Consider the following 27,339-nt stretch of genomic DNA (forward strand, 5'->3'; position numbering starts at 1 on the left):
GCACAGAGATATGATTGACCATGATAGGGTCGATTGCACACAGAGCACAAAGGCTCAGCCGAGCAAGGGTGATATTCCGCTCCATCAGCATTCACAAAGTGGCATCGAAGACATTGTTGTTGACCAATCTCATCATAAACTTGTGCAACCGAGTCATTCGCCAATGTAAAATTCCAGCGATTTTCAATCATAATGTATCTTTCATTGGTGCGAAAGCTGACAAAATGCCAGTTCAAAATTGACGGTCGATGAACTTCAGTGACTGTGAGTGCGTTGAAGCCAATGTTTTCCACCAAGTCATCGACTATTTCTTCAATTGGAATTCTCGTTCCTTGAAACGCCATTGAATAAAGAGGAACCTTCGACTCTCGAGTGACCACCACGTCTCCACAATCTTCCTGAGAATGTATCAGCATCTCAAAGTCCAAGTATTTACGCTTAAGAACAGCAACTCGCATCTCTTTTTGTCGTTCATTTATCATCACTCTGGACTGTAGCCAACCATTCAGATGCTCACCATTTGTTAAGAGCTCACCGATCGCAAACATCTGGTTGTTGTCCAAATAACGAATTTTGACTTCTTGGAAGGCAATTGCTGGATCCATTAATCTAAAGGTGAAGTACGGGGCTGTGGTAAGCCTCTAGTAAAACCAGATGATTCTCTAGAAGCAGATATGTTGATCTCATTAATGGTCATTTTTGTCTCCAGTAGAGTAAAGGTCACCAAGAAATATCACTCAAATTTGACGGATCTTTGATGAAGAGATTGTTGAACAGCAGGAGAGAGAAAAAGAGGAAGAAGATAAAGAAGAAAAGAACAAAGATTAAGGCAATAAAAATTCATGAAAGACTATGAGAAACATTAGAAAAAGTGATCATGCTGTTGCTATGGCGAGATCATCAGTAGCTCATTAGTTAGAGCTGACATCTGGTGACTCGTGGTTACATCGTTAGCATTCCTTTGTTTTAATTTGTGATCCTTGTCAATTTCTGGAACTTTAAGCATAATTAGTCCTTTTAATCCCCGCTGTTTTATCAGTTCACGTCTTTCTTTATCTTTTGTTTCATCCAGTAACAGCCACTTTTTTGTCATTTCAACATCCGGTAAGTCGTATAATTGGTAACATTTTCCATCGAATCTAATAATATTACCATATTTGATTTTAACCTATTTCTCAAGGTCTTCGGTATTTCCATCAGAACAACTAGTTCTCCACCCCTGGTAAAGCATTGGATTCCTTTTATATCATCTTCCTTTAGCTGATAAAGCACTGAGAGTTTCATCTTGATCTTTTCACCATCTCTTTCCTCAAGATTTCCCGAGAACCAGACCATCACCTTGGTTGGGTCTTTACCATCAAGAATCTTTACACCTTCACTTAGAAGTTTATCCAGAGACTCACTCATTTTAAAAGGTTGACCACAAACTGTAATGAAAGGATAGTTGTTAACGTCTGATACGTTTGGTAGGACGATATTAATAAGGTAAGTGTTTAAATAGCGATGAAAATAAGGTGAATAAAAAGCTTCTGATGATTCAATATAGAGTAAAAGGAAATCTTGTTTTTCTTTTCAGTGATTGGGCCACCTGGTGGATTTACTTCTGACATGCACATCATTGCTTTATATCATGATGTTGGGGTGGTTAGAGTATCTTCACAGCCCCTTTCCACCGTTATCATTTCTTCAGTTGGATTTGACTCATTCAAGTTGAAGGCACAGGTCCAAAGGATCATAAGTGAGGCCTCACTATCAGATCTAGTTGTCTTACGAGGCTATAATTGTATACGCATTCTGATAGATCAGGAGGAGAAGGTCCAAACAGTACTGGCATTGTTCAGTAGTCACAACTTGGTGCCAAGAGTTGCTGATTTTCTGAGACCCACTATGAAGTATTTGTTACCGGTTACTTTTCCCGGTGGTTGTGAGCGCCTACTTCATTGGTTGGTCACAAACTTTCCAGGGTACGAGGGTCATTTTAAGGTGCGAAACATTACTCATGGTAACAAGTTTATTTCCGTTATCGTTGAGGTTCCATCCGCATTTCGTCAGCAGATTCAAGTACCAATATTCATCATTGACGGTTATCATATCGAGTTTTATGACTGTTTTTCCATTCGCTGCTGTGATTACTGTTCGCAATTAGGTCATACAGTTCGCTGTTGTCGCAATCCACCTCAATGTTCCCAGTGTGGTCAAGGGCATGTGACTATGAAATGCCCGTATAGTTCAAGAAGAACAAATTGGTTCTGCTCCCGATGTGCCACAATCGGACATTCTGCAAACTCAGTCCAATGTCCCGTTTATTTTCGTATTTTGTCACAACAAATTGCAAAGTTCGACTGCATTTACTCGAGCATTTTTTTACCGTTAAGAAATTTGTATTAATATAAACATTAGAGAGAGAAAAAAAAGGTTTCATTTATTCAGTTGATTAGTTTGGAAGAAGAAGAAAAGAAAAAAAAAGATGATGCCAAGGAGAGAGGAAGAAAAAAGAAAAAAAAGGAGGGGTGTTTCAAGTCGTGGCGGTTCTGAAAAGAAAAAGTAAGAAGAGAAAACTCTGAAATTCCATCAACATATTATGTTTCAAGTTCCTAGCGATCAAGATTTTCAAGAAAGATATTGGTGTACTGGTGGTTTATCTTCTCAAGTTCATTTTGTAGCTTTATTAACATGAAAGGAGATGAATAATCTTTTTAAATTTTTTTTGCTTAAATGGATGATGAAATCACATTATTTCGATTCTCATATGTACGTGCATGAATAATTCGACACCAATAAAGGCATCTATTTAAATATATGCATAGATCCATCCATATTTTAGCTCATGCCTTAATTATTATATCATTTCAAGATTGCAATAAAGTTTTTGTTGGGGGTAGAGCAGAAAGGAGTAGAAAATCAAAAGTTTTTTTTCTAAACTAGAGCCTAAGGTGTTCTAAAACACCAATTTAAATAATTTAGTTGTTTTCAGAAATGATTTGAAACTATTCAAATTGGTTGATGAGATCGTGGGTTATTCATCAAATATCAAGTTTCATTCAAAAAATCGACCGACCTAATACAGAACTCTAGCCCAATCAAATTTGATTGAACATTGAAAATGTATTTAATACCTGGCCAAGTAATTAACACTTCCGTAAGAGAGATGGAATTAAGGGGAATTGTAGGTATCAATTCATTCGCGGATCGAGCGTAAATGACACGTTCTGTCAACGAAAGCGCTGAATAAAATAATCACAATAAGTTCCAATCATTTACAGATAAAATTCAATTAATCAGTGAAGACTTTAATTGTTGTTTAATTTATTTTTTATGATTATGTTTGGCATCTTCCGAATTAGTCGAGGATCGAAAGTTTAATTTACTGAATCATTTGAAAAGAAAATCAATTTATATTTGATCACTGGAATGGAATCGTCACTTAAATAATATGTTGAATTTGTTGATTGAGTGAGTTTAAAGTGATAAAATGGTTAAGAAAATCGAAGATGAAAATAATGAATATTCCATCAAATAATTAAGTATATTGTTTGTTTCTTTCTCAGAATCAACTGATCAGCTGGTGGAAGATTAGACAATAGATTCAGATGAACGTTCACTATTTTCCTCTTCTCCATCTTCTTCCCTTTCGTCATCCGAAGTGATAACATCATCACCATCGATTTCATCCTCATCCCCTGGTAAATCATTTTCTTGATCCATTGAGACCAAAGATGAACTGTACTGCCCATTGAATTGACCATCGCCATAATGTTCAACCTCATCTCCATTGACGATCACATTGAGAGCCTTTTTGTATTCAGAGATCGATTGTTTGAGCATTTAATTGGGACAAAAGGACATGTCCAATTGTCGTAAACCAACCTGATTATTGTCGATAAAACATAAAGGCTAAAATAGTATATAAATTAGTTAAATCAACCGCAATTAGAGAGGAAATAATCACAAGAGAATCAAGAAATCAAAACTTACCATTTTCTTCTTAATTTCATCAATTCTTCATCGAGTTTATTGTTACATCCATAGGTAAATGATCCTCTTCCTTTCCTTGGGTTGATTTGTCATCGTTTCATTTAAATTCTGATCATTGGAAGTTAATGATTTAGGTGGAGGTGGAATTTTATCCATAATCAATTTAAATCTAAAATATTGAAAGAATCAAATTAGATTGAGTAACAATAACAAGGAAAAGCAAAACAACAACAAAGTGACTCATCTCTATTCAGATTCAATTTAAAGGTCCACCTGGTTTACTATCAATGAGTCTACAGGTGTCGAGATTAACAATCAACTCTCAGTTGGATGCGCATTGACAATTTACTCATTTTTAAATTTCCAATGAGTTTATGAAACGAATAAAGCAAATAATCAAATGATTAGTGAGAACAATTTAATCGCATGTTAATTTAGTTTGGATACACAATCAAGAGATTACAAATGAATCAATGGATTAGGATTAGAGTATTGAAATTTTGATTATAATTGGAATGAAATTTCAAATGGAGAGAAAATTTTTTTCACTTTTGATTAATTAATTGTATTGTCAGATTACTGTTTCCTCTAAATCTGATTAATTATATTGGTTAGTCTAAATACGATAATTTCAATGTAAAATATTAGTGAGATTATTTTCAGTTACTCTTATAATAGTATTGACTAGAATTAGACTAATATTCAAAGCAATTGGAGTGATTAGTTGAGTTATATTGTTGAATAGGAGTATTAATGGTGATAGAAATTGTAAATTAATTATTAGATAAATTAGATTTCGTTAATTATTTTGATTATCCTCGTTAATGGATGGCAAACGCTTAGGGTTAGTGTTATTACTTGTCGAGGTAACAATCGGAATATCTTCAGGTAATTTACGAGTTTTGAACGACGCGTTCGTAATTGCGGTTTTATTAGATGATGATGATGGGGTAGAAGTTACCGTTGAGGTCGATGTTAAAGGAACACTTATTCCTGTTTGTCCATCAGTTGATTGGGTTGTCGGTGGATTTGTGGTTAATTGATTCTTGATTGCATTAGTCATCTAGATAAGATTGAGAACGAAAAGAGAAACAAATGAGAATCGAAAGAATCAAATTGAAAATTGTATTCGACTTTTATCAACTATTAGCTTACCAATAAGACGTCAGGGTAAAGGTCAGTTAACCCACGGGAATGGACATGATCTAAAGCTTGAATGGCAATGTCACCAACACCATTGTAGATACAAAAATAGATGCAACTGGCAAGACGAACCAGAAATTGGGGGACAACGGTAATTTTACGAGGAAAATCAGGCAGTAAAGTGGAATTGTGAAGATTACCGATGGCGTTTGGGTGCTTACTTAGAACATCTTTCCAATCGGTTGGAGGCCGAGTTTCTTTTTCCAAAACACTGAGAATTAAGATGGAGAAAACAAAAACAGTTTGGTTAACTTGAAATCTCTCCATAGAATTTAAAGTATTAATAGAAAAGAGAATTTTTTACCTGATTGCCATTCGACACAAAGCGACATGAGATCTTTTAGGTAAACAGCTCATATGTTCATGGAATAAGTGTAAAAGACCAATCAGTAGATTGTTGCGATTAGAAGCATTGATGGAATCACTGGTTTTATAATTACCATAAACAGGAACATTAATAAAGGGTAGACCAGAATCAGGTTTACCAGAACTATCGTTACCGGTAGTTGATTGTTGACCTGATGATGAGGTTGAAGTTGTTGGCGGTTCGTGATAAACGGAGGGCTTTGCCGTTGTTGGCACTCTAAATGTCCGATTAGAACCTAATCCATCCTCACTTGATATTTCAGCATTGTAAACACCGAGAAGGACAGTGTCTACACATCGATATTTCCGTCGAACTCCAAAGGTTTAACACTAAATTGCAAATGAATATTGATTAGTGAGGGTAAGAAGCTAATTACAAATAATCGGAGTCTATCATCCTTCATCCGATGGTAATTAAACAATTGAGTACATATTGGTGCGAAACTGTCAACATGAAATGAAACAAACGTTAATAGTTAATGGACAGTTAAAGGTAAACGGATAGAGAGGTAACAAGAAAAAGAAAACAATTAATTAACTTAATTATTACCTTTTCATATGATTTATCATCTTCCAAGATATTCACTATCGCAGCGATCAGATCAGGGAAATTGAAAACACCAATAGCATAAGCATGTATTTCTTCAGGTGAGTTTTTGTATTGATTGAATTTGTCGAATTCACTTAACCAATCATCGACAATTTGACTCATAATGAAATCAATTTGATACAATTAAACGGTAACAATGGATTTTAAATACTAATCAGGCAATGAATTTATTACTCACTCTTCAGGTTGAGTTTCCTAAATGTTTACAGTTACAATGATTGAAAAATGCTCTGAGAATAGGATTAGTTTAGTGGAAATAACCAATTGATTTTGAGATAAAATTTATTTGATTAATGTGATAATCAAAGAGTAAAAACCTCTCTACTCTTTGGTGATAATCTAATTGTGATTACATGGAAGTGTCAACATTTGAACGGGATCTTTTATTGATCATCTAATTAGAGGATAAAATTTTTCTTCTATTCCATCGTCTTAGCAAATAGTTGATCCACTGTTCCCTCTTTTACTGACCAATGGTCAATTTATTTCCACTGGTGTACCTTCACCTTTTCAACAATCAACAACAAAATTTCAGCAATTTAATCCACAGTCACGACACCATCAGCAGAATCAACATGATAATAGTAGTTCTTGTTTTCCAATGTGCGATTAATGGTCACTCCAAATGGAAGCGCTTCAGTGTTGGTCAAAAATTCTGATTGACAATTAATCACAAACCAAAAATTTATTCCAAATTTCATATCACCAACTAGGAATATTAAATAACTCACTTGATGACAATTAGTAACTCTTAAGATGTTTAATCTTGAATAACTGATCTGTCTTATCGATAAATATTGTTGATTAGCTCGAAAATTGTTTCGATGTTTAAAACTAACGTGGTAAAGTTTTCATAATGATGGACACTCGAGTTTCGATATTTTTTGTAAAGTTATTTAGGTTTCGACACATGAAGATTTTTCATCAATTGTTCTCGACTCGATTTTAGTAATTTTTTTTCAATCAATTGATACTCTCGTTGTATCATTAATTGTGTAAATATTTCAAATCCTCTTCTCTTATAAATTAATTCAATTTAAATATCCATCATCAATTCACCTGTTGGCAGATCAAATCACCGATAACTGGATTATCATCAACAATTTGCATTTTGCCACCTAAAGATTGTAATAGTTAACAAAATCCTAATTTTTCACAATCAACTCTTTTTTTGTCTGTTTAATCATCTCAAGAGATAATTAAGCCAATTAAGCACTTTGAAACTACAAAGTTACAAAATTTATCATTTTACAAACAATTTGTGTGTTTTAATTGTACAAAATACAAAACAAACTACCAACCAACCACTCCTTGAACCCTCAATTTTAATAATAATCATCATTAAATTATGTTGACCTTTTTTAGCTACAAACTAAAACTACCTTTTAAATTAAATCATTACAATAATAATTGATAGAGTAAAAGATGATTGATTTAAGTAGAAAACAATCAAGTTAATCAACGTGTTTTGATTTTCAATAAACTGACAATTAAGCTCAAGAAGCTACAAGTTAAACCAAGTGTAACCAGAAAACCAAGAAGAAAAAACCAACGACCGAAACTAAATTCATCTAAAACAAAAACAAACAATTAAAAGCAACACCAATGTAATTGGTGAAAAGTCTTCAAATAATCAAAGTTAACAATCGATATCATCAACTTATCATAATAAATCCAATCGAAACCCTTTAATGGTCAATAAATGTAATTTCATTTCTCTTTGGACCAAGAAGAAGTTGAAAGTAGATGAATATCATAATTATCTCAACACTAAAAAAGACTAACCTTAAATCTAAACAATTTCATAAGAAAAAAATTATCAAAATCAAAAAGAATCAAATTGATAATAAAAAAAAAGAGTAATTAAAAATGTTCACTTTGGTTTTTCTTACTTTTTCTTTATGATTTTAGTTTAATATTAACGTTCGCTTTTTGTTAACTTTAGATGGCGACACTTTCGTCAGCTCACAAGTCGAGCAAAGAAAATCTCAACGGCGCAGCTCAGACTTTCCATCGAAAGAGATGGTAAGCCGAAAATGAGCTTGTTCTTTTTTTCCAATTTCCAGTTGATCGGCTTCACCTTATCTTCGGCTCAATTTTGTTTACCAAAAAATTTCTCTTGTGCTTTGATTAATTAAATAAATTGTGATTAATTGAATAAATTGTGATCAGTTAAATAAATTGTGATTAGTATTACATCCAGCTAAACAATTGACCAACAGTGTAATAAATAAAAAGAAAAAAAAAAAAAAAAAGAAATTTGAGAACAAAAAACATGGCACCAAGAAAGAAGGTAAGCAACGTGCTCTATAGACAGGCAAATGTATTTTAATAGAAAAATGGAATTACTTAAGAAAATGAATTTATAACAAATGTATTTCTAAAGAACTGTATTTTACATTTACATTCACAATTGTAGCAAAATGTTTTCCTTCATGTAACTCTAAGGAAGAGTGACATCGAAAGATATAAAGAAGCGATTAACCGCATGCAAAAGGCACTAGGTGATGAAAATTCAAAGGTTGGATAAAAAGACAATTAAGGCGAACTTGGAAACATGGGATCAATCGTTATTGATAGAAGATGTTGCGCTACTTAAACAAGCATTGGTAGCACCGAAGGACAATGATGGTAATACTATCGAAGAAAGTAAACTGAGCCTATTCAAAGACATGATACAATGGATGGAAACCCATCTGAAGAAAAAGGTGTAAATGCTAGCGCCGAATCTGCGGTTGCACAAGATGAATCACCAAGTATCATCAGGATCATCTGACGATGAAGAACTAAAGAAAATACAACCAATAAAGAAAAGATTAAGCGTTCGAACAACATTATGCCGAACCGACAAAATAAAATCGACGTCCCAAAAATTGGTGGCCATGGAATGATGTACGAGATTCTTCCGAATTGTAGTGGAAGGTCCTGAACAACATCGAACGGTAACAGCCCTCACGGAAACGATGTCGCGAATCGAAAAGACATTCAAGTTCAAAGCTATATGCTGGAGAAACTTCTCTTTAATAATTGTCTATTCAGAACAAGATAGAAACGAATTACACAAACTTCTATCAGCTGAAAAAGTAGTGTTCAGAGTACCGGAATGGCAGAGACCAAATATTAAGTTGCTTTTCATAAAGCCACCAGTTAACGAATCATGGATAGTCTATGTTAATAGAATCATGAGACTGAATGGTTTTAAAGATGAAAAACAATATAAACTCAAGAGTTACTTTGACATGGGACGCGGAGAAAAATTTGGAATAGTACTAGAAGTAAGCCCAGCAATTCGGTCAACTATCGAACAAACCATGAAAGGCAGAATTTCACTGGGATACTCATTTGCAATTGTGCGAGACTCCTTTGAAGTGATCAATTGCAGATCTTGCAACAAATTTGGTCACACGAAAAACAAATGCGTAAACCAGATAAGATGCACAAGATGCGCTGAAAGACACCTTAGAATGAATTGCAAATCGGAAGAGACTAAATGTGCCTCATGTGAGAGACCTGATCACACTGCGTACTCACAATCATGCCCTTTATATCGCAGTGAATTACAAATGGCTATCTCAATTATTGATTATCAATATGATTACCTAATGATGTAAAGGCTAACTCCAAATCCGAGGTTGCCGAACTTCGCGCAGTAAAGTAACCATAACGACGAAACCACCATTTTGTCTTCCTTTGACATAGTAATGAAAATTAACATATACTTGATAACTTTTGTAAACAAAGAGAATAAGTTTGAAAACAAAAATAAAACTGATAATTTGTATTTAAGTTAAAAACAAAACTGATAACTTGTATTTAAGTTAAAAACAAAATGGATTTGTCAGCAGATGAATTAATAAACAAATTGAAAAGTGAAAACTTATTAAATGAACAATTTATTGATTGGTGTGAAAATAGTGAAAAACTCAGAGAATTTCTATCGGATATATTGAAAATTGGAAAAGAAGAGTTTAAACAAAAATGGAAACCAAGCCCGATGATAGTCACTGGTGCCAATGTAGTGGTCTCCTTTCTGACTCAACAAGATATTGATTCCGAGGCGAAAAACGTTCAACAGAAACTACTGGAATTAATCGAATTACCTGAAGACACCACAGAGCAAGATCCACTAGTAGACGGTGGTTTTATCGACGAGGAGATTATTGTTTATCACAGTGTATCTAAAAGATGGACCCCACCGGAATTTGTACGAACACGAATCGAGAAAACAATGAAAGGAAAGAGGAAAACGGCACATATAATGGCCAGACCAATGGGGATAAATGAAGTTGAAGATCTGTTCACAGAACTTGACGACCAGGTTAATGTGGCAATCATGGGATGGTTCACTCTATCATGTAAAACAGAACCAGCAAGAGGAATTAGAAGATATAATGGAAAACTGAAAGATATTGTGCACTTCATGGAGATAAAAGAAAATTACGATGAGATGGTAGTAACAATATTCGTTAAAAGTCAAGAAGATTATGATAAGGTCAAAAAGGTCACCCATGGTGATAAGTGAGAAGAAAACGATCCACTTATTAGGCAGAGCAAAACATGGTTTTTGTCATAAATGTGCAACACACTACCAAGGGTGGCACCAGAAACATTAGGCAAAAGCAGTTAGGCCGTAGCCCCATCGACAACTGAAAGATAATCATTATTATCATGATAAATAATAAGAGAACCAGGGTGTAACAGGTCAACAGCTCCTCTAATGAGGATAAATTTCACCATTGTTAATTTCAAAATAAAGATCATCTTTTACTCTTAAATTTATGACAGTGTGCCAACAATCTTTTATCACCGGGTTCAGGAATTCGAAAACGATCTCTAACCTACGGTCATTATTTTGAATAGAGGATAAACACTCGTGAAACCATGACGGTAATAAGTTCTATCCTCGCCGCCAAAAGAGATAGTGAATTTCTCCTCCATAGCAACCATAACATCATCATTCTCAATCAAACTTGGGTCGAGATGAAAAGCCAAAATAGTAGGTAAATGAGTTATTTTCAAATTAGCTAAGGCACGAAAAGAACTACCACAAATGGAACCATTGACTCTTTTAGAGCAAGAAAGATTTATATCAGCTATCCAAGTCTTATGATGAAAAATTGCTTCACTGAGACGAAATGGTTGATCCTTTTCACAGTAATTATGTCGCAAATGGAAAACGGGAAAACTATGCACGAAACCAGAAGTAGGAACCCGACAATGACGACACTCAAACAGTCCACTTATTGTCACCATCAACAAATCGTGATACATCTTATGATCTTGAACGATCTTTTACAAAGATCAAAATAAGCCACGTATTCAGTACCCCAGAGTCGAATAACGTGGGGACACAAACTCAGAAAATGGCGTAAAACTCAGGTTTGGTGGTCGTCTAAATCCAGATCATTGGTAGGCTTATCCTTAGGTGGAGTTCGAACTTTCTTATTGGGCCATAATTTCTTTTCAAGACCACGAGGAATATTTCTGATGGTGAAACTCTCAACAAATGATGCCTTGCGAACGTGTCGGTGATACTCAAAGAAACAACAGGTCCAAAGGTACCGAGACTCACCACTGGAAACAATAGTATCACGATTGAGAGGATTAACGAGCCGACCACGATTGATCTCGTTGGTTACCATGAGAAAACAACGAAACAGCACCCGAATAAAAGGTAATGAATGAAAAAGTGGTATTAACGCGGCATTGAGGAAACAATGTCCCCTCCAATTAGGCAAAGGTACCAACTTATTTGGCTAAAGAAAGATAGAAAAACAAAATACAAAATTAAGTGTAAATTGCTGACTCCAAACCGAGGTCGCAAGACAAACCCACCATAATGAGAGAGGGATAACAATCAATCATTACCCTCAACAATTGATAACAGGCCATTTGGTAAGCTTTGGAAAAAGAAGCATCAACACCATGACCAAAAACTGTCCCACCGTCAAGAGTAAACTCGATACGACAGATAAAAAGATCGACATTTGCACGAGAATGAAGACAATAAAGATGACGCAAATTTTCCAACGAAAGACCAGGTATGGTTAAAATTCACGTTGAAGGAAATGACGTGAACCTTTGTAAAAACTACTGTTGAGCAACAACAACAATACCAACGCGAGTCTGCAAAGGTATTGACACCTTGATGAAGAAATCGGAATAGACTCCATTGAATGGACCGCCAAAAACTATCTGGTTAAACAAAGAAAGAAAAAAAAAAAAAAAAAGAAATATGAAAACAATTAAAGTAAAAATGGAAGTTCAGATTAGACATATAAATAGTGCCAATAACAAAAAATCAACCAAGAAAGCAATAGTTAACACGATAAATGGTTATCGCAGAATTACATCTATCAGTGAACCAAATGTTAAAACGCTTTCTAAATACATAAACAACTACAACATCTTTGGAAAAAATCGACAAGCTCTCGTCGTATCAGCTGACCTCACAGCGAAACAAATATACAACCGAAGTGACTCTGTGTGTACGGTGATAATACAAGAAATGGATACAATTGTGACAGCGGTTTATATTACTCCAACCAGACACACAAAGAACGAAGAAAAAAATGTTCAAAGTTACGCGATAACCAGGGAACTGAGCGAAAAATTTAAGGGAAAAAACCAAATATACATGGGAGATTGGAACACGGTGTCAAGTATGTGGCAGAAAAATAACAAAGGAAACCACAATAGTCGAAACCGAAGAATAGTAATGGAAAAATGGTTGAAAGATTACCAACTCTCCCCAGTGAAAAATGACTTCAGAACAACTTTTAAAAATCAGAAAATGTATTGGATATGATTTTATAACTCCACAAATTAAGTGAAAGAATGTAAACTGGTAGACGATGGCTACTCCGATCACTACAAAATAGTAACCAAGATAAAACCTTAAGAAAAAACAAAGAAAAGAAGAAATCAGAGTAAAAAGATTTGGTACATGGAAACTGAAATTGAAGAAAGATGAAGACGAAGACACAGGAAAAAACTCATCCATGGTAATCAACTGTAAGAGAATAATCAACTTTCCTGATATCAATGGAAAATGGGTATATGTCAAGAAAAGAAAAAATAAAATTAAGAGATTAATACACATCAGAAGGAGATTAACCAGAAAGAGGGACAAAACCATGGAAGAGAACGAACAACTAAGAAGAATTAGAGAAGAGATAAAATCAAAACTGAAACAATTCTCTGTGTATAAAAAATTGAATAACAGCAAAGATTCGAAACAACTCTGGCAAGCGATCAATGAAAATCTAATAGTTAGACCAACAAGTATTAACTGGGATATAAAAGAAACAAGAGAAAGTAGAGAGAAATGGTTGGAAAACTTCACAACCAACAAACCGAAATACTTTGATACAACAGGAACAACCGGAGGTCAACTAGAAGAAAACGAAATCGAAAAAATCAAAAAGATGAAATTTAAAACCTCGAGTCTATCGGCTGACACTTTCTCCAACTATACGTGGAATAGATTCTTCACGATAAATAAAGAAACAATCATCACCCTAATTCAACGAATTTTTAACCGAGGCTACGTTCCGAATGTAGTGACAACATTGGGCTGTGGATTTGTGCTGAAAGCCGATGGAAAATCAGTAAGAATGGTACGGTCACCAAATTACCTCTACAAGATCATTGATAAAATACTAGCTGATCGTCTACTAGATATAGCGAATGATTACCTGATGGAAAACACTCAGTTTGGTTTCTGCACAGGGAAAAGAAGAGAAGATTATTACTATGAGCTTATAAAACATCCTGATTTCATCGACTACGTGGTAATAAAAATCGATATCCGAAAAGCATTTGATTGTGTAGACCTAGCCCCTATCTGGGTTCGGTTAAGACATATGATTAAACCTTCGACGCTATCACTCCTGAAGTCAGCGTATTCGAATCGATGGCTGACCTATTACAAAGACAGAAAAAAATACTACATGAAAGACGAATCAGGAGCAGCTCAAGGCACATGCACCTCACCGATCCTATTCATTTTCGCGTTGGACACAGTCATAAGGAGAATTAGAGAAGCAGGAATATTTATCATAGCGTATGCTGACGACCTGGTACTACTTTGTGAACCAGGAAAAGAAAAAGAAACTCTAGCAATTATCAACTACGAGATGAAAAGTATAAATCTGACTATAAATCAAGAGAAAACTGAAATATATACAGAAAAGGACAAGAGATGGTTTGAAATAATCGGATTTGATATCACGAGAGGCCGAATAACACAATGTGCCACGAAAAAAAGAATTACTGAAACATATGAAGACAAAGTATATCCGAGATTGTCAAAGAACTGGCCTGACATCAATAGATTGAAACGAAAAATAAGAAAATTGCTAATCACATCGATACTAACACCAAAACTGTATAAACATATACTGTGGGCAGTGAGCGACGATGATAAATTGCTAGAAATCATAAAAATGGTAGGTACATTAACGAATCGATTCCTTAACAGAAACCCCAGGACAAATAGATGGTTATACGTACTAGAAGGACACAGGCGGGATACTACAAGCAATAGAGTACGATTACCGATGGATTTGGCGAAAGCTTAGCACAAATGAAAAGGAATCAAATGGATGGCAAATGAATTGGTACCAATGGAGAAAATACAATGGCGCCGAATGGACCTGAAAGAAGGAAGAATAAAATACAAAGTATTTGAGTCGGATGGTAAAGGAATTATAATAGAAAAAGACAAAGAACAAGTGAATACATACGATTAAGAACACCAGGAGCGTTAACCAGCTATGAATCAACACTGATAGGTCTAAGATGGTTGATAGAGACATATGGACAAGAAAGGTACACAATAGAATTAGATGAAATATCCACAAAATACGTAAAAGGTGAATCAATGTTTGCAAGAGGGTTGAGACAAATACTTACAATACCCGGAGAATGGACTTATGTCGAGTATGAAAACGACCTAACGTGGAGGGAAATCGGATGCTTGGACGTACCTCGGAGACAACCAGAGAACAACCTATTAGCACAGGAGAGATGGATAAAGAAAAAAGCCAAAGAAAGATTAAACAAAATATATCACAAAGGAAAATCACAATTTGATGTCTTTCAGATAGATATTGGAGATAAATTAACAACCTCAAAGCTTAAATTACTGGAAAAAATCACAGGCTTCAAATATCGATTTGATTGTTGTGGGAAGAAAAAACAAACAATTAACCATTATATCAATGAATGCGACTGGATGCATAGAAAGATACCTGGAATTAAAGAAACATTTGAGAAGAAATTGACAAATTGGGGGAGAAAAGAAATTAAAACCGCCAAAAAAATGTACCAAATAATGGAGGAAAAAAGCCAAATGTAACAAAAACGGTCGAAAAATATATGACCGTCAGAGGGCAACACTCGAGGTTGCTCAGTCATGTACTTGACGACAGTAATAGTCTATCAATAAAATCTTTTCTTCATTTTCTGGTTTAATTAAAAAAATGTGAAATGTGATTCAATTTTAAAAGAAAACAAAATTAACTCCAACAATTTAAATCCTTTTCTTTCTCTTCTTCCCATCCCTATCTTTCTCTCTCTATCCCAATTTCTATGTTTGTTTGTTTTCCTTTTGTTTAAAGTAACACAAGAGAAGAAGAAAAAAAGTAAACTATTTATATACATAAAGAAAAAGAAACTTCAATGTTGCTATTGAAATGATAATCTCACCCATTGAATGTAATAATCAAACACAACAACATCATCACCATTGTCATTGGTACCTTGTTTATCATCTTATATTTTTCTGGTTAATCATCGCCCAAGCCTCAGGAACAATCAAGGAGAAAACCTGTGAATCACTTGATATCCGTGATATTTCAATTGAAACAATTGAAAATTGTACAGTAATTGAAGGTCACTTCAAATATCAACCATTTACAATGGAACCTCGAGACATTTTGAGAATATGAGTTTCCCTCTATTAACAGAGGTCACTGATTATGTTCTCATATTCCGTGTCTCAGGAATAACCACTCTTGCCAAATTATTTCCTAATCTAACTGTTATCCGAGGTCAACATTTGTTCCATAATTTTGCTCTCATCATCTATGATGTTACCGATTTACAGGAAATTGGTCTGGTTAATTTAACAACCATCGTAAAGGGAGCTGTCCGGATTGAAAAGAATCGTAATCTATGTTTTGCGGAAACAGTTAATTGGGATCTCATTGCAAAATCTGGTAAAGGTTCTAATCATGTTAAGGTTTGTTTTTTCATTGTTTTTCTTTTTCAGCTCATTATCATCATCTTCATCTTTTCTCTTTCTTTTCTTTCTTCTTCTCTCTCTCTCTCTCATTCATTTATATTAGACTTTTTTTTCTTCTACTCTTTTCTCCTTTTTTGTCTTTTTTTCCAACATTTTTTATCTCTCAATTTTCACTCATCATTTTCCTGTTTGTGTTTCCGGCTCTTTCTATAAATTTTCTTGTTTACCAATTGATCTCAAACCATTAACTTTAACCAATCGTCTCTCTCTCTCTCTCTCTCTCTCTTTTCTCTCTCTCTATCATCCATCTATTTATTTAATTTTCCATTTTATTCCAACACTTTCCTCTTCTTCTTGGTAATTTACTATTTTTTATTATTGTTCTTTCATTGAATTATTTTCTTCTTATACTCTTTTCCATAGGATAATAAACCCTACAACGAATGTCCCAAATGCTCGAAAGTCGGTGTTGTACCAACCTGTCCGATCTTAAAAACTGGTGCTAAGGAGACTCACTACGGGTTATGCTGGAACTCAGAGAATTGCCAAAGAAGTAATTAATTTCCATTCCAATTATCAATGATCATGAATTAGCAGAAGAAAAGCCTTACAGGTTTCTTCATACGCTTACCTCTATCTCTCTCTCTCTCTCTCTCTCTCTCTCTTTCTCTCTTGTTTTTAACTAACTAATGATTGTTTTTTTCTTTTTATAAAATTCTTTTACCATCAGTCTGCTCAAACGAATGTGAATCACTAAATTTAACATGCAACATCAACAATCCAAAGGAATGCTGTGATTCGTCTTGTATCGGTGGTTGTACCGGAAGAACCAATCGAGATTGTCTTGCCTGTAAAGGTTTCGTTATTTACGATAACCAAGGAAAAAGATGTGATAAACGTTGTGATGTTTCACAATATGAGGTGAGACATTTAAATCTAATTGTAACTTCAACCTCATGTGATTAGGAAATTTTAAACCACAAGAATCATCTCAATATACGTTTTATTATTGATTAATCATTTGATTTTTATTCTCATTATATGAAGTAATTACATTCTCATGTTACTCTTACAATTTTCTTATGATTTTTATTGTTGTTTCTCTCTCTCTCTCTCTCTCTCTCTTCCAGTTTCTATCTCGTCGATGTATAAGCTACTTAGATTGTCTTGTATTGAGTACATCTGATGACAAGGACAAGAAAAAATCTTACAAGATATTTGAATCACGAAATACCACCGTAAGGAATCAATGTTTAGCTGAATGTCCGCCCGGTTATCAACAAAAGCCAGATGATGAACATGCTTGCGATAGATGTCAAGGAGCTTGTAAAATAAGTAAGATTTTAATGACAAAGGATTTCCTTTGGTCTAATCTTATTGTACTTCCACCCACTTATTGACTGTCAACTTGTATACTTATGTTTTCTTTTTCTTTTTCTTTTTCTTTTCTTTATTGATTCTTTATGTTTTTATAGCTTGTAAAGGGAATAGCACCATTACCAATGTCGCCGCTGCTCAAAGTTTTCGAGGATGTACTGTTATCGACGGTTATCTTGACATATCGGTTACAGGAGGAGGTATTGACAAGCTACTTTCACATTACCCTTTACATTATTTTTCCTCTTTTGATGGTTCTAATATATTAACATTGTCTCTTTTTTTTCTTTGTCTTCTTTTTGTCTTTGATTTTCTATTTCTATTTGTCTTTCTTCCAGTTAATATTATCACTGAGCTTGAGGAAAGTTTACAACAAGTTCGCACTATCACAGGATACCTTAAAATTGCGCGATCATATCCACTAATCACCTTGAATTTCTTCAAAAACCTTGAAACCATCGAAGGAAATATTTTAGATCGAACAAAGTAATTATCATCTTTTGTTTTCTTTTTCTACCTATTTCAGTCTTTCATCTGATCTCTTTTTTTTCTGTCCCATTACCTTCACTGGTTCTACTTTTATTCACACTTTTTTTTATATTTGTTTTATTTCCAATTTAACTGATTTTTTTCTCTCTCTCTCACTTTTTATCCTAAATTTAACTACAAAATAGTTACTCTTTGGTGGTCATCGATAATCCTAATCTTCAAGAGCTCTTCCCTCTAAAAGATAATGGAACTACTTCCAAGGTGAATATTTCACATGGGAAAATTTTCTTCCACATTAATCCCAAACTTTGTACAACGAAAATTCAACAAATCCAACGAATAAATCGTATCGAAGATGACAAAGATATCTCACCTTATTCAAATGGGGATAAAACTGCTTGTGACATAACTACACTTAATCTTACAATTGCCTCTTCTGGACATAAATATGCATACTTGCAATGGCCTAATTTTCTTAAAAATCTAACTGATGCGAGATCTTTACTGGGATATTTAGTTTATTACAGAGAAGCGTAAGCTCCCACTTTATTACTAATTGTTTACTTACAACGATTTTAATATGATCAATATTAGATTATGACTTTAGTTTGTTTAATCTTGACACAAATTAATTTTCTATTGACTTTTCTCTCCTCTCTTTATGTCGTTTTTAGGCCGGGAAATACAACGGTCTCGGTGTATGGTGGTCGCGATGCATGTTACTCAAATGGTTGGAATGCCCTGGAAGTTGTTGCAGATGAAGAGAGACAACGTGATATAACAGTTGAATATTTACTTACTCAACTTGAACCATTTACTCGCTATGCGACTTATGTTAAAACTTATACTATCAGAACTCCTACTGCCGAGGATCGAACTGGACAAAGTCCAATCGTTTATTTTCAAACAAAACCAACGAGTAAATATAAGACAAAATCTATCATATAATTATTTCCTCACTCATTCAACATTTCCTCAATAGTTTTTTCCTTTAGTTATTTTTAGAAATTCATGTGACATCATATGTTTACTTATTCAATTCTCTAATTTCTTATTTTCTTATTTTCTATCTAATAGCTCCTAGTGAACCAAGAGATCTTGGAGCTACAGTATCAAGTTCCTCAGAGATTATAGTCCACTGGTCCCCACCTAAAGCACCTAATGGAATTGTTTCTTATTATCGTATCACTGTGACGAAAATTCTTCCATATACTGAAACTTATTCAGATCGAGATTTCTGTTCTGAACGTAATTATCTATTTCGTTTTTTTTATCGCTACAAAAATCTCTATATTCTTATTAATATTTTGTTTTCATTTGATTCTTTTTTAGCGCTCAATTACGAAACTCCTATTATTCCAGAAGAAAGGATCAACGTATCTCGTTGGCTTCAAGACGCTGAAAGAGAAAAGGATGATGAGGAGTCCGAGAAAAATAATACCGAATGTTGTCCATGTCAACGATCGCTGGTAGATTATGAAGACCAAGCTAAAAGCACCGCAGATTTTGAAGACTATCTAATCAATAATGCATATAAGAAATATAATCTAACTCCTGAGATAATGGGCAGCTTGAAACCTGAGAAAAGAAAGAAACGTGAAATTCAGGGTAACGCACCTAATCAATCGTTAACCGAAATGCCATTAATCGATGGTACAACACCAATATCAACGATAACCACAACCAAACCTCCTCCTGATTTACCTGAAACAAGGGAATTCATCACAACCACGGCATCGCTTCTCATTCAAAATCTCACTCATTATACTGATTATAAGATAACCGTCAGTGCTTGTCACAATTCAAGCTCAGAAAAACCTTCCGATTATAACCTATGTGGAGAGGCGAGATACATTTCTCAACGTACTCTTGCAAAAGGTAAGAAAATTGATTAAATTACTGTTTCTCTTATTGTTTATGGAACAATTTTGCTAACCAATCAATATTTTTTTTTCTCTTTCATTAAATCAACAGCATTTGCTGATGAAATCGATCCTCAATCATTGGAAGTTGATGTTTCCAATGCCAACAATTCACATGTTGCTTTCGTCAGATGGAGTGAACCAGATTTCCCCAATGGAGAGATACTTTCATATCAACTCGAATACAAAACAAATGAAGCAGGAATGGTAATTAACATTGTGAATACTTATTCCTTTTTATTGCTTTTAACAATTAACACATATTCCCACTGAGAATTACCTTAACTAATTGCATCTCTTTCACTCATTTACATTTTTGGTTAACAGAGCGATGGAGTATCAAAATGTATAACCCGAAAGGAGTATCTAAAAAACGGAGGAATCATCAGAATAAGTAATTTAATCAGTGGTAAACATTACGTTTTAAGAGTACGAACCATGACAAGAGCGGGTAGAAGTAATTTTACAAGATACTATGAATTTGAGGTTCCAAGTAAGTAATTTGTTAATTTCTGATTAACTAATATAATTTTTGTACTTTACTTTCAATGTGTAAATAGTAAGAGTACATTAACCTCGTTTCTCATTATTTACGTTCTTTTTTTTTCTTGTTATTTTTTCTCTCAGGTGACACCTACTTTCTCATCTTCCTCATTCTGGGCATTTGTTTATTCATGCTTTTCGTAACCATCCTTTCCGTTGGATTTTTTGTTCGAAGAAAACTTTCAGGTCAACCTGGTCGAATGATTTTCGCCTCCATTAACCCAGAATATATAACTCATCAACCCGATGAATGGGAAGTCTGTAGAGAGGATATTGCTCTCCTTGGTGATCTCGGTCAAGGTTCATTTGGAATGGTTCATTTAGGTGAAATGAAAAGCAAAGATCCTGATCTACTACCACTAAAAGTGGCCGTTAAGACTGTAAATACACAACAGATGACAAAAGCATTTCTCAATGAGGCTCAAGTTATGAAGTATGTTGTTCACATTTGAATACCGATCTCTATCATCCACTTGTAATATAACTTTCCTCGTTCTTGTTCATGTATTAATGCAACTTTCTATCATATTTTTTAACCTACTCTAGAACATTTGATTGTCATCACGTTGTCAAATTAATTGGAGTAGTAACAACTAGTCAACCACCTTGGGTTATTATGGAGCTAATGCCAAATGGTGATCTTCGTAATTATTTATTAAAACAACGTCCAGATAATGAGGTTGGTGTTAATTTCATACAACTATTATCCACTTAACTTTATCATCGATTATTTAGATCATCAAATAACTTCTTTTGAAGTAATTTATCAAGGAAAAATTACTCATAGATTACATAATGTTCATCTAATCTAAATTTGTTATACTCTCTCTCTCTCTCTCTCACTCTCAGGATGGATTACCCACCAACCCACCTTCTATTTCAGAAATTTGGAGGATGTCAGCGGAAATCGCTGATGGTATGGCATACCTTGGATCTCGTAAATTTGTCCATCGCGATTTGGCAGCTCGTAATATTATGGTTGCTTATGATTTAACTGTAAAAATTGGTGATTTTGGGATGACCAGGGATATTTATGAAACAGACTATTATCGTAAAGATGGTCAAGGTCTTTTACCAATTCGATGGATGTCACCTGAGTCCATTCGAGACGGTATTTTTACCTATTGTTCTGATGTTTGGTCTTATGGTATCGTTTTATATGAAATGGCAACTTTAGGTGCACAACCTTATCAAGGTTTGAGTAACACAGCGGTCATCAATTATATAACCGAAGGAGGGACAATTGATAAGCCTAAAGGTTGTCCCGATAGATTGTAAGTTTTAACCGAAAATTTGATTCGATTTCTCTGATTATATTTCATTTTATTGTTTCCTTTTTCTTTTTAGATTTGATCTTATGAAGGTTTGTTGGATGAGAAATCCAAAAACTCGACCAACTTTCATGGAATTAATTGAAATCCTGTTACCCGATATCGACAGTGAAAAGTTCATGAAAGTCAGTTTTTACGCTAAAGCAAAAGCCAAAGCAAAATTAAAACCTCACCCACGTAAAGAGATAACTTCAGAAGTAACACCTTTAAAAAGTTCAGTAACATGTAAATATAACGAAGATGATGAGCTTGAGTGTTCAGAACATGAAATTGAAATTGAAGAGATTGATAATGGTGATGGAGTGAAATTTTTCCCCACCAAAATTGATGCATTAAATTCAACAATATTAACCATTGAAGAAGCAAATATTGATGCTGAAAGTGATATCTTATCTTCTGCCGTCACAGTAACTACAACAGCAGCGAGTCCACTTACCACAGGAGCAACGGTTACAAGTAAATCAACGATGACCAGTCAATTAGATAAAAATCTATCAAATGGTAATTTAAATGATTTAATTAAAGCGAACAAGAAAAATAGCGGTGAAAATGGTAAAGAAATTGGAACTGGTGGTGGTGGTGGTGGTGGTGTAATCGTCGGAGGCCTTGGGGTGGTTAAACCATCAACGGAAGGCAGTGGAATGGGGGGAGGTATCGGTGTAGTAATCAAAGTCGACAGTGGTGATGGGGAAAAAGCAACATCGATATCACCATCAACATCCACCACTACGACCACAACAACAACTACAACAACCAATCCATCAATTCAGTCTCCCGATAACAACAAAGACAGGAAAATGAATCAAACCTCCAACGGAGGACTGGTCAATGGGCCAATTGCCCACTACAATACCACAATCTGCTGATGAGGCAAGAGATGATAAAGAAAGAGGAAGAAAGAGAGAGAGAGAGCAAGGGAAGATTGAACAAGTACAAGTCTGTGTAATTATATTGTAATTATAATTGTAATCAACATTTTCTTTTTTTTCTACGAGATTTGTAAAAAAAGCAACAAAAACCCAATCACATGAAAATCTTTAATCAATATACATAAAGTCCGAGATAATTTAATCTCCACTTCCAATATTATTATAATTATTATATTATCATTAATAAAAAAAACAGCAAAAAAACACAATCAAGTTAAAAACTCACCATTTGATTGGCTTTTAATTGTTAACAGTTAAAAGTAAAACAATTTAAATTTTTTGTCTCTTTATTATTAACATTACAATAGCTTTCTCAATGGAGTTTACATTTCAAATCAGTAATTTAAATTGTGTGTACTTTTTGTCGTTGAATAATTTAAGTATCAATAATTGATTCAATTACTGCTAATGATGATTTAATTGTTAAGTGATTTATAAATTGTTGAAATAAGTTTAGTTTATCAGTATAACTTTTTAGATATTAAAGTATAAAAAAAAGGTTTAGCAATTACAATTAACTAATTGGTTGTGAAATGAATATGATGAGGATACAATGATGCAATCAATTGATTATGCGAAAATTGAATGGGAAAATAATACAAATGAGAATGAGAATTAATTTTTGAGCTAATCAACAATTAGTTAATTAACAATAGGAATGCGCTTGATTGTGGTGTCCAATTGAAAACAAGTCACATTATCACAAGATGTTAGTTAACAATCTGGATTAACAGATTAACTTAAGCTGTGTAACTAACGATTTCAAAGCAATTAGCATTTTATGAGTATTTTGATTGATCTTAATTGTTGATGATTCTAATCAAGAAACAAGAACAAAAAACTAAGACCAAATCAAGAGACAAAATCTAAACTTTATCCAAGTGTCACGATTTTAGTTCACATTGCTAATTAAGGATAGTTGATTGTTAATTGATTACTATTCCGTATTTTGTGGACATTTGTAGATTTAATTCAAAATCGTGAAGCTAAACTCGCAAAAATTTGGGTAATATAATCAGTTAATTTAATCAAATCCCTTAACAAAAGATAATCTCTAATCATCCGACGAGATGCATCGGCAATATCACGATACTCGATGGTCATCACCTCGAATCCAACCCGTTTATCGGGCTTAATGTTTCGATACCACATTCCAAGTTGAACTTCACATAACAATTGACTTAGTTTCTCCTCGATTTCTCGAAATTCTTTTATCATATGACCCTCATGAAGAGCCTGATCCAGAACCAATTGTTCCAAACCAATGGCGAAATATTGTAGATATTGGAAACTCCGACGAAAAGCATCTTCCTCCTTTAAAAAACGAGCACCAAATGGACATTGGAACAATTTAATCATTCAAATATGACCAACTGACCACTTTGATTGTCAATCAATGACTTACCTCAATTATTGCTATATCTTCAATTGAATTACTGATCTCGGGAAGCCAATTTAGCCTGAGGTTATCAAGTCCAGTTTCAAAATCTTCATCACTTAACATTTGAACCTAAAAATGAATCCAAATGAGAAAGAAAAATCAACAAATCAATTGAAAATGATTACCATGATATCAACCAAATCATTTCATGATTAAACGTATTGACAAGAAAAATTAATGTGATTAAATCGCCAAGTCTATTGCTATGCAGATGACATTTAATTGTAATCAATATAATTAATTGTATTGAATGATATTACCCAATTTTTTTGCAAACCTAAAGATTGCAACCATTGGAACACATTTAAAGTTAATTGTTGATAAACAATCAGCTCAAATTCAATTAACAAGACCAGGGAAACAAAAATTAAAGATCAAGGTTAGTAAATGTATTATTATTATTGTTCATGAATGGTCACTCTTTGAGAAAGTGACCAATGGTTATTAATTCAATTAGATTGAAATATAATCATAGAATTCAAACTTAACCTAATTTTTTTGATTCTTTGCTCATGTGGAAATTTAATCAATAACAATTTATTGATTAATGTATCAGGTGATTACTATCATTGAGAATGAAGGAAAAAACAATTGTAAATATTGTTGAGGCTCAGAGACAATTGAATCCATTTGATTAACATGTAAAAAGTTATTGTAAAAGTTTTTCATCTAATAATTTATTAGTTTTTGATGGAAAAAATTATCTAACTGACCAGTCAACATGATTTACCTTTCACTGTTTACATAAACTTGACCATTTTGTTAGATTGATGGTTAACCTGTGAGTTTATTGTCTTTGATTGTGTTTTGATCAATCGTTAGTCTGGTTAATTTTTCGCTTAATTAAACAATCATCTCAACAATAAACTCTATATGAACCCTGGACAATCAATATTTGATCAACAATTGGCTAATTGTAGGAAGTAAATCACAACTGATTGAATTTCTATGAATGAAAATCAATCATTTTATATAACATTCATTCAGTTTGTCGTTGTTGTTGGGTGTTAATAAGATTGTCTCATGTTTTAAACAATCGTAATTAACTTAAAAAGTTTACAATATTGAACAATTTGTAAACTCGATCAATTCATTTACAATTAATCAACTCATCTAGTGAGTATCAATTAAATTTAACTCATAACCATTTATCAACATGTTATAAATGCTGTTGACCTTTCAACTAAATTAAATCAAATTGTCAAACTAAATCAACTTGAAGACAGATATTAATCAAGTTGTTTAATATAATATAAACTCAAATTTAGAATTGAAATTTAATTGCAACCTAGAAAAACTTAATCAACTTTGACCAACTAATTAAACATGATAAGAGTTTACCATTTATAACAATTAACTTATTTGAAACTCTTCCTGGATATGAACTGACCAATTTTGAATGACCACTATAACTGAACCTCTGAACTAAGGTAATGAAACAACAACAAAAAGTCACTGGACAATAATAAACAAATCAAAAGATTGATCTAGTTGTAAATTGATTGTAAAATGATCAAGAGGATCAAGTGATTAATGATCAAACAAAAATTAACAAGATAATTAACAAAAGTATCCAAAAAGTTTGTACAAACTGTGAAACTAATTTATCCCATAATTTACCAAGTTAACACTGAGAAAGTAATGATAATGTGAATTAAGTTGATTTGATTGAATAGCCAACTAGTTGACAAGAGTTAATTGTTGATAGGGATTCGAAATGATTTGTTAATTGTTCACTTAGAGAGAAAGAAATTTAATTACTTACAAAGTTTTTTCGAACCCGCTTAGCACATCCTTTTATGGCCTTCGCTCGACGATAGACCTTCTCGTAAGGTTCAATGTGGGGTTGTATTGCTAATTTGGTCGGTAGGAAAAAGAAGGGTATATTACAGGGGCTAATTCGAGGGTGGGGTGGGTTAAAGGTTGATGAAGATGAGGTTGAAGATGAATGATGATGATGAGATGAAGCATAATTTAGTTTACACATGAGTTGATGTAGAACTGTAATGAGAATAAAAGAAAACGAACAAAATGATAACTTAATCATCAACAATTAGAAAAAGTTTATCGAAATATGATTAAAAAAGAGCAAACAAATTTTCGATAAGTAAATATAACGGTAACATCACTGGTCAGCTGATGAGTTGACAGTAAAAAGATTGTGTATGTCGGTGTGTAAGAATGAGAGAGGAAGAGGTAATGGTTGGATCATAAGAACGATACTCGAATATCGATTTGATGTTGATAAATATTGAAAAATCGAATTTTTCGAAAATTGAAAATAAACGAACGAATTTGAAACTTACAAATTAACTGGATAAGTTGGAATCTAGAGGAATCTGAATGGATCCAGAAGAAGGTGAAACTGTTCCAACACATGTTAATCACTGATTTCATGATGTTTCTGAAAGTTGGAAAAACTTTTTTCTCTCCTTTCTGTCTTTTCCACAACGATTAATATTTACTCACTTAATTGCAACTTCATTGTTATTATTATTACTCTTCTTACCTTTCGTTTCTCTTTCTTTCCTCTCTTTCTTTCGTTTTACTCTTTCGTCTTGCAATTCTCTCATTCACTCTGCTCATCTCATCATTCTCTCACTTGGCTCACTTTACTCACTTTACTCACTCAACTTGCTCTCTTTCTCTCAGCTCTCAGCTCTCAGCTTTCTTTCTCTCTCCCCATCTCCCAGCATACACAATTTCAAGGTAAATAGGTAATCCCGTTTGATGGTTAAAAGTTTAAAGATACAATGGTAAAAATTTTTATTCTTTCACGGTCAAATGTGTGCGTCTTTGGCACTAACTACATGTTGAGCGCTAGAGACTATGTAATCTATGATTGTACGTGTTGGGAGCCCTTGGAACCAAAATATCGCCCTTAAAAGTTTGAGAGAAAAGGTA

At 33.7% G+C, this 27,339-nt stretch overlaps 3 protein-coding genes across 3 annotated transcripts; 1 reads left to right on the forward strand and 2 right to left on the reverse strand.

The window, feature by feature from the left end:
- Positions 1 to 4,376: 4,376 nt before the first annotated feature.
- On the reverse strand, positions 4,377 to 6,256 carry LOC128391209 (hyccin 2-like). Its single transcript, XM_053351058.1, has 4 exons — positions 6,131 to 6,256; positions 5,483 to 5,865; positions 5,131 to 5,389; positions 4,377 to 5,038 (listed from the first exon to the last, which is right to left on the reverse strand). The coding sequence occupies exons 1-4, from the start codon at positions 6,254 to 6,256 to the stop codon at positions 4,775 to 4,777; spliced, it is 1,032 nt and encodes a 343-aa protein (XP_053207033.1). The 3' UTR covers positions 4,377 to 4,774.
- A 9,544-nt stretch (positions 6,257 to 15,800) lies between these two features.
- LOC128391054 (insulin-like peptide receptor) lies at positions 15,801 to 23,269 on the forward strand. The gene is given in 17 exon segments (XM_053350890.1): positions 15,801 to 16,051; positions 16,054 to 16,400; positions 16,827 to 16,956; positions 17,134 to 17,324; positions 17,534 to 17,738; positions 17,879 to 17,980; positions 18,119 to 18,266; positions 18,455 to 18,802; positions 18,944 to 19,188; positions 19,347 to 19,517; positions 19,602 to 20,147; positions 20,244 to 20,398; positions 20,519 to 20,684; positions 20,819 to 21,167; positions 21,281 to 21,413; positions 21,584 to 22,008; positions 22,082 to 23,269. Coding segments are annotated over 17 exon segments (4,710 nt in total). The 5' UTR covers positions 15,801 to 15,852; the 3' UTR covers positions 22,932 to 23,269.
- Positions 23,270 to 23,327: 58 nt separating this feature from the next.
- LOC128391055 (uncharacterized) lies at positions 23,328 to 26,922 on the reverse strand. Its single transcript, XM_053350891.1, has 4 exons — positions 26,742 to 26,922; positions 26,201 to 26,436; positions 24,400 to 24,504; positions 23,328 to 24,308 (listed from the first exon to the last, which is right to left on the reverse strand). The coding sequence occupies exons 1-4, from the start codon at positions 26,830 to 26,832 to the stop codon at positions 23,967 to 23,969; spliced, it is 774 nt and encodes a 257-aa protein (XP_053206866.1). The 5' UTR covers positions 26,833 to 26,922; the 3' UTR covers positions 23,328 to 23,966.
- Between the last annotated feature and the right edge of the window lie 417 nt (positions 26,923 to 27,339).

The sequence above is a fragment of the Panonychus citri genome, unplaced genomic scaffold (assembly GCF_014898815.1).
Source record: "Panonychus citri isolate SS breed McGregor unplaced genomic scaffold, ASM1489881v1 Contig00134, whole genome shotgun sequence".
Taxonomy (NCBI): Eukaryota; Metazoa; Arthropoda; class Arachnida; order Trombidiformes; family Tetranychidae; genus Panonychus; species Panonychus citri.

What these genes read in the sequence shown, in the direction of transcription:
- LOC128391209 (XM_053351058.1), bottom strand. Translation starts at nt 6,256, where the DNA reads ATGAGTCAAATTGTCGATGATTGGTTAAGTGAATTCGACAAATTCAAT. An exon ending in CTGATCTGATCGCTGCGATA is followed by an intron (nt 5,866 to 6,130) that starts GTGAATATCTTG and finishes TAGTGTTAAACC; the next exon opens with TTTGGAGTTCGACGGAAATA. An exon ending in TTTACCCTGACGTCTTATTG is followed by an intron (nt 5,039 to 5,130) that starts GTAAGCTAATAG and finishes AATCTTATCTAG; the next exon opens with ATGACTAATGCAATCAAGAA.
- LOC128391055 (XM_053350891.1), bottom strand. Translation starts at nt 26,832, where the DNA reads ATGAAATCAGTGATTAACATGTGTTGGAACAGTTTCACCTTCTTCTGG. An exon ending in CCAACTTATCCAGTTAATTT is followed by an intron (nt 26,437 to 26,741) that starts GTAAGTTTCAAA and finishes TTCTCATTACAG; the next exon opens with TTCTACATCAACTCATGTGT. An exon ending in AGCGGGTTCGAAAAAACTTT is followed by an intron (nt 24,505 to 26,200) that starts GTAAGTAATTAA and finishes ATTCATTTTTAG; the next exon opens with GTTCAAATGTTAAGTGATGA.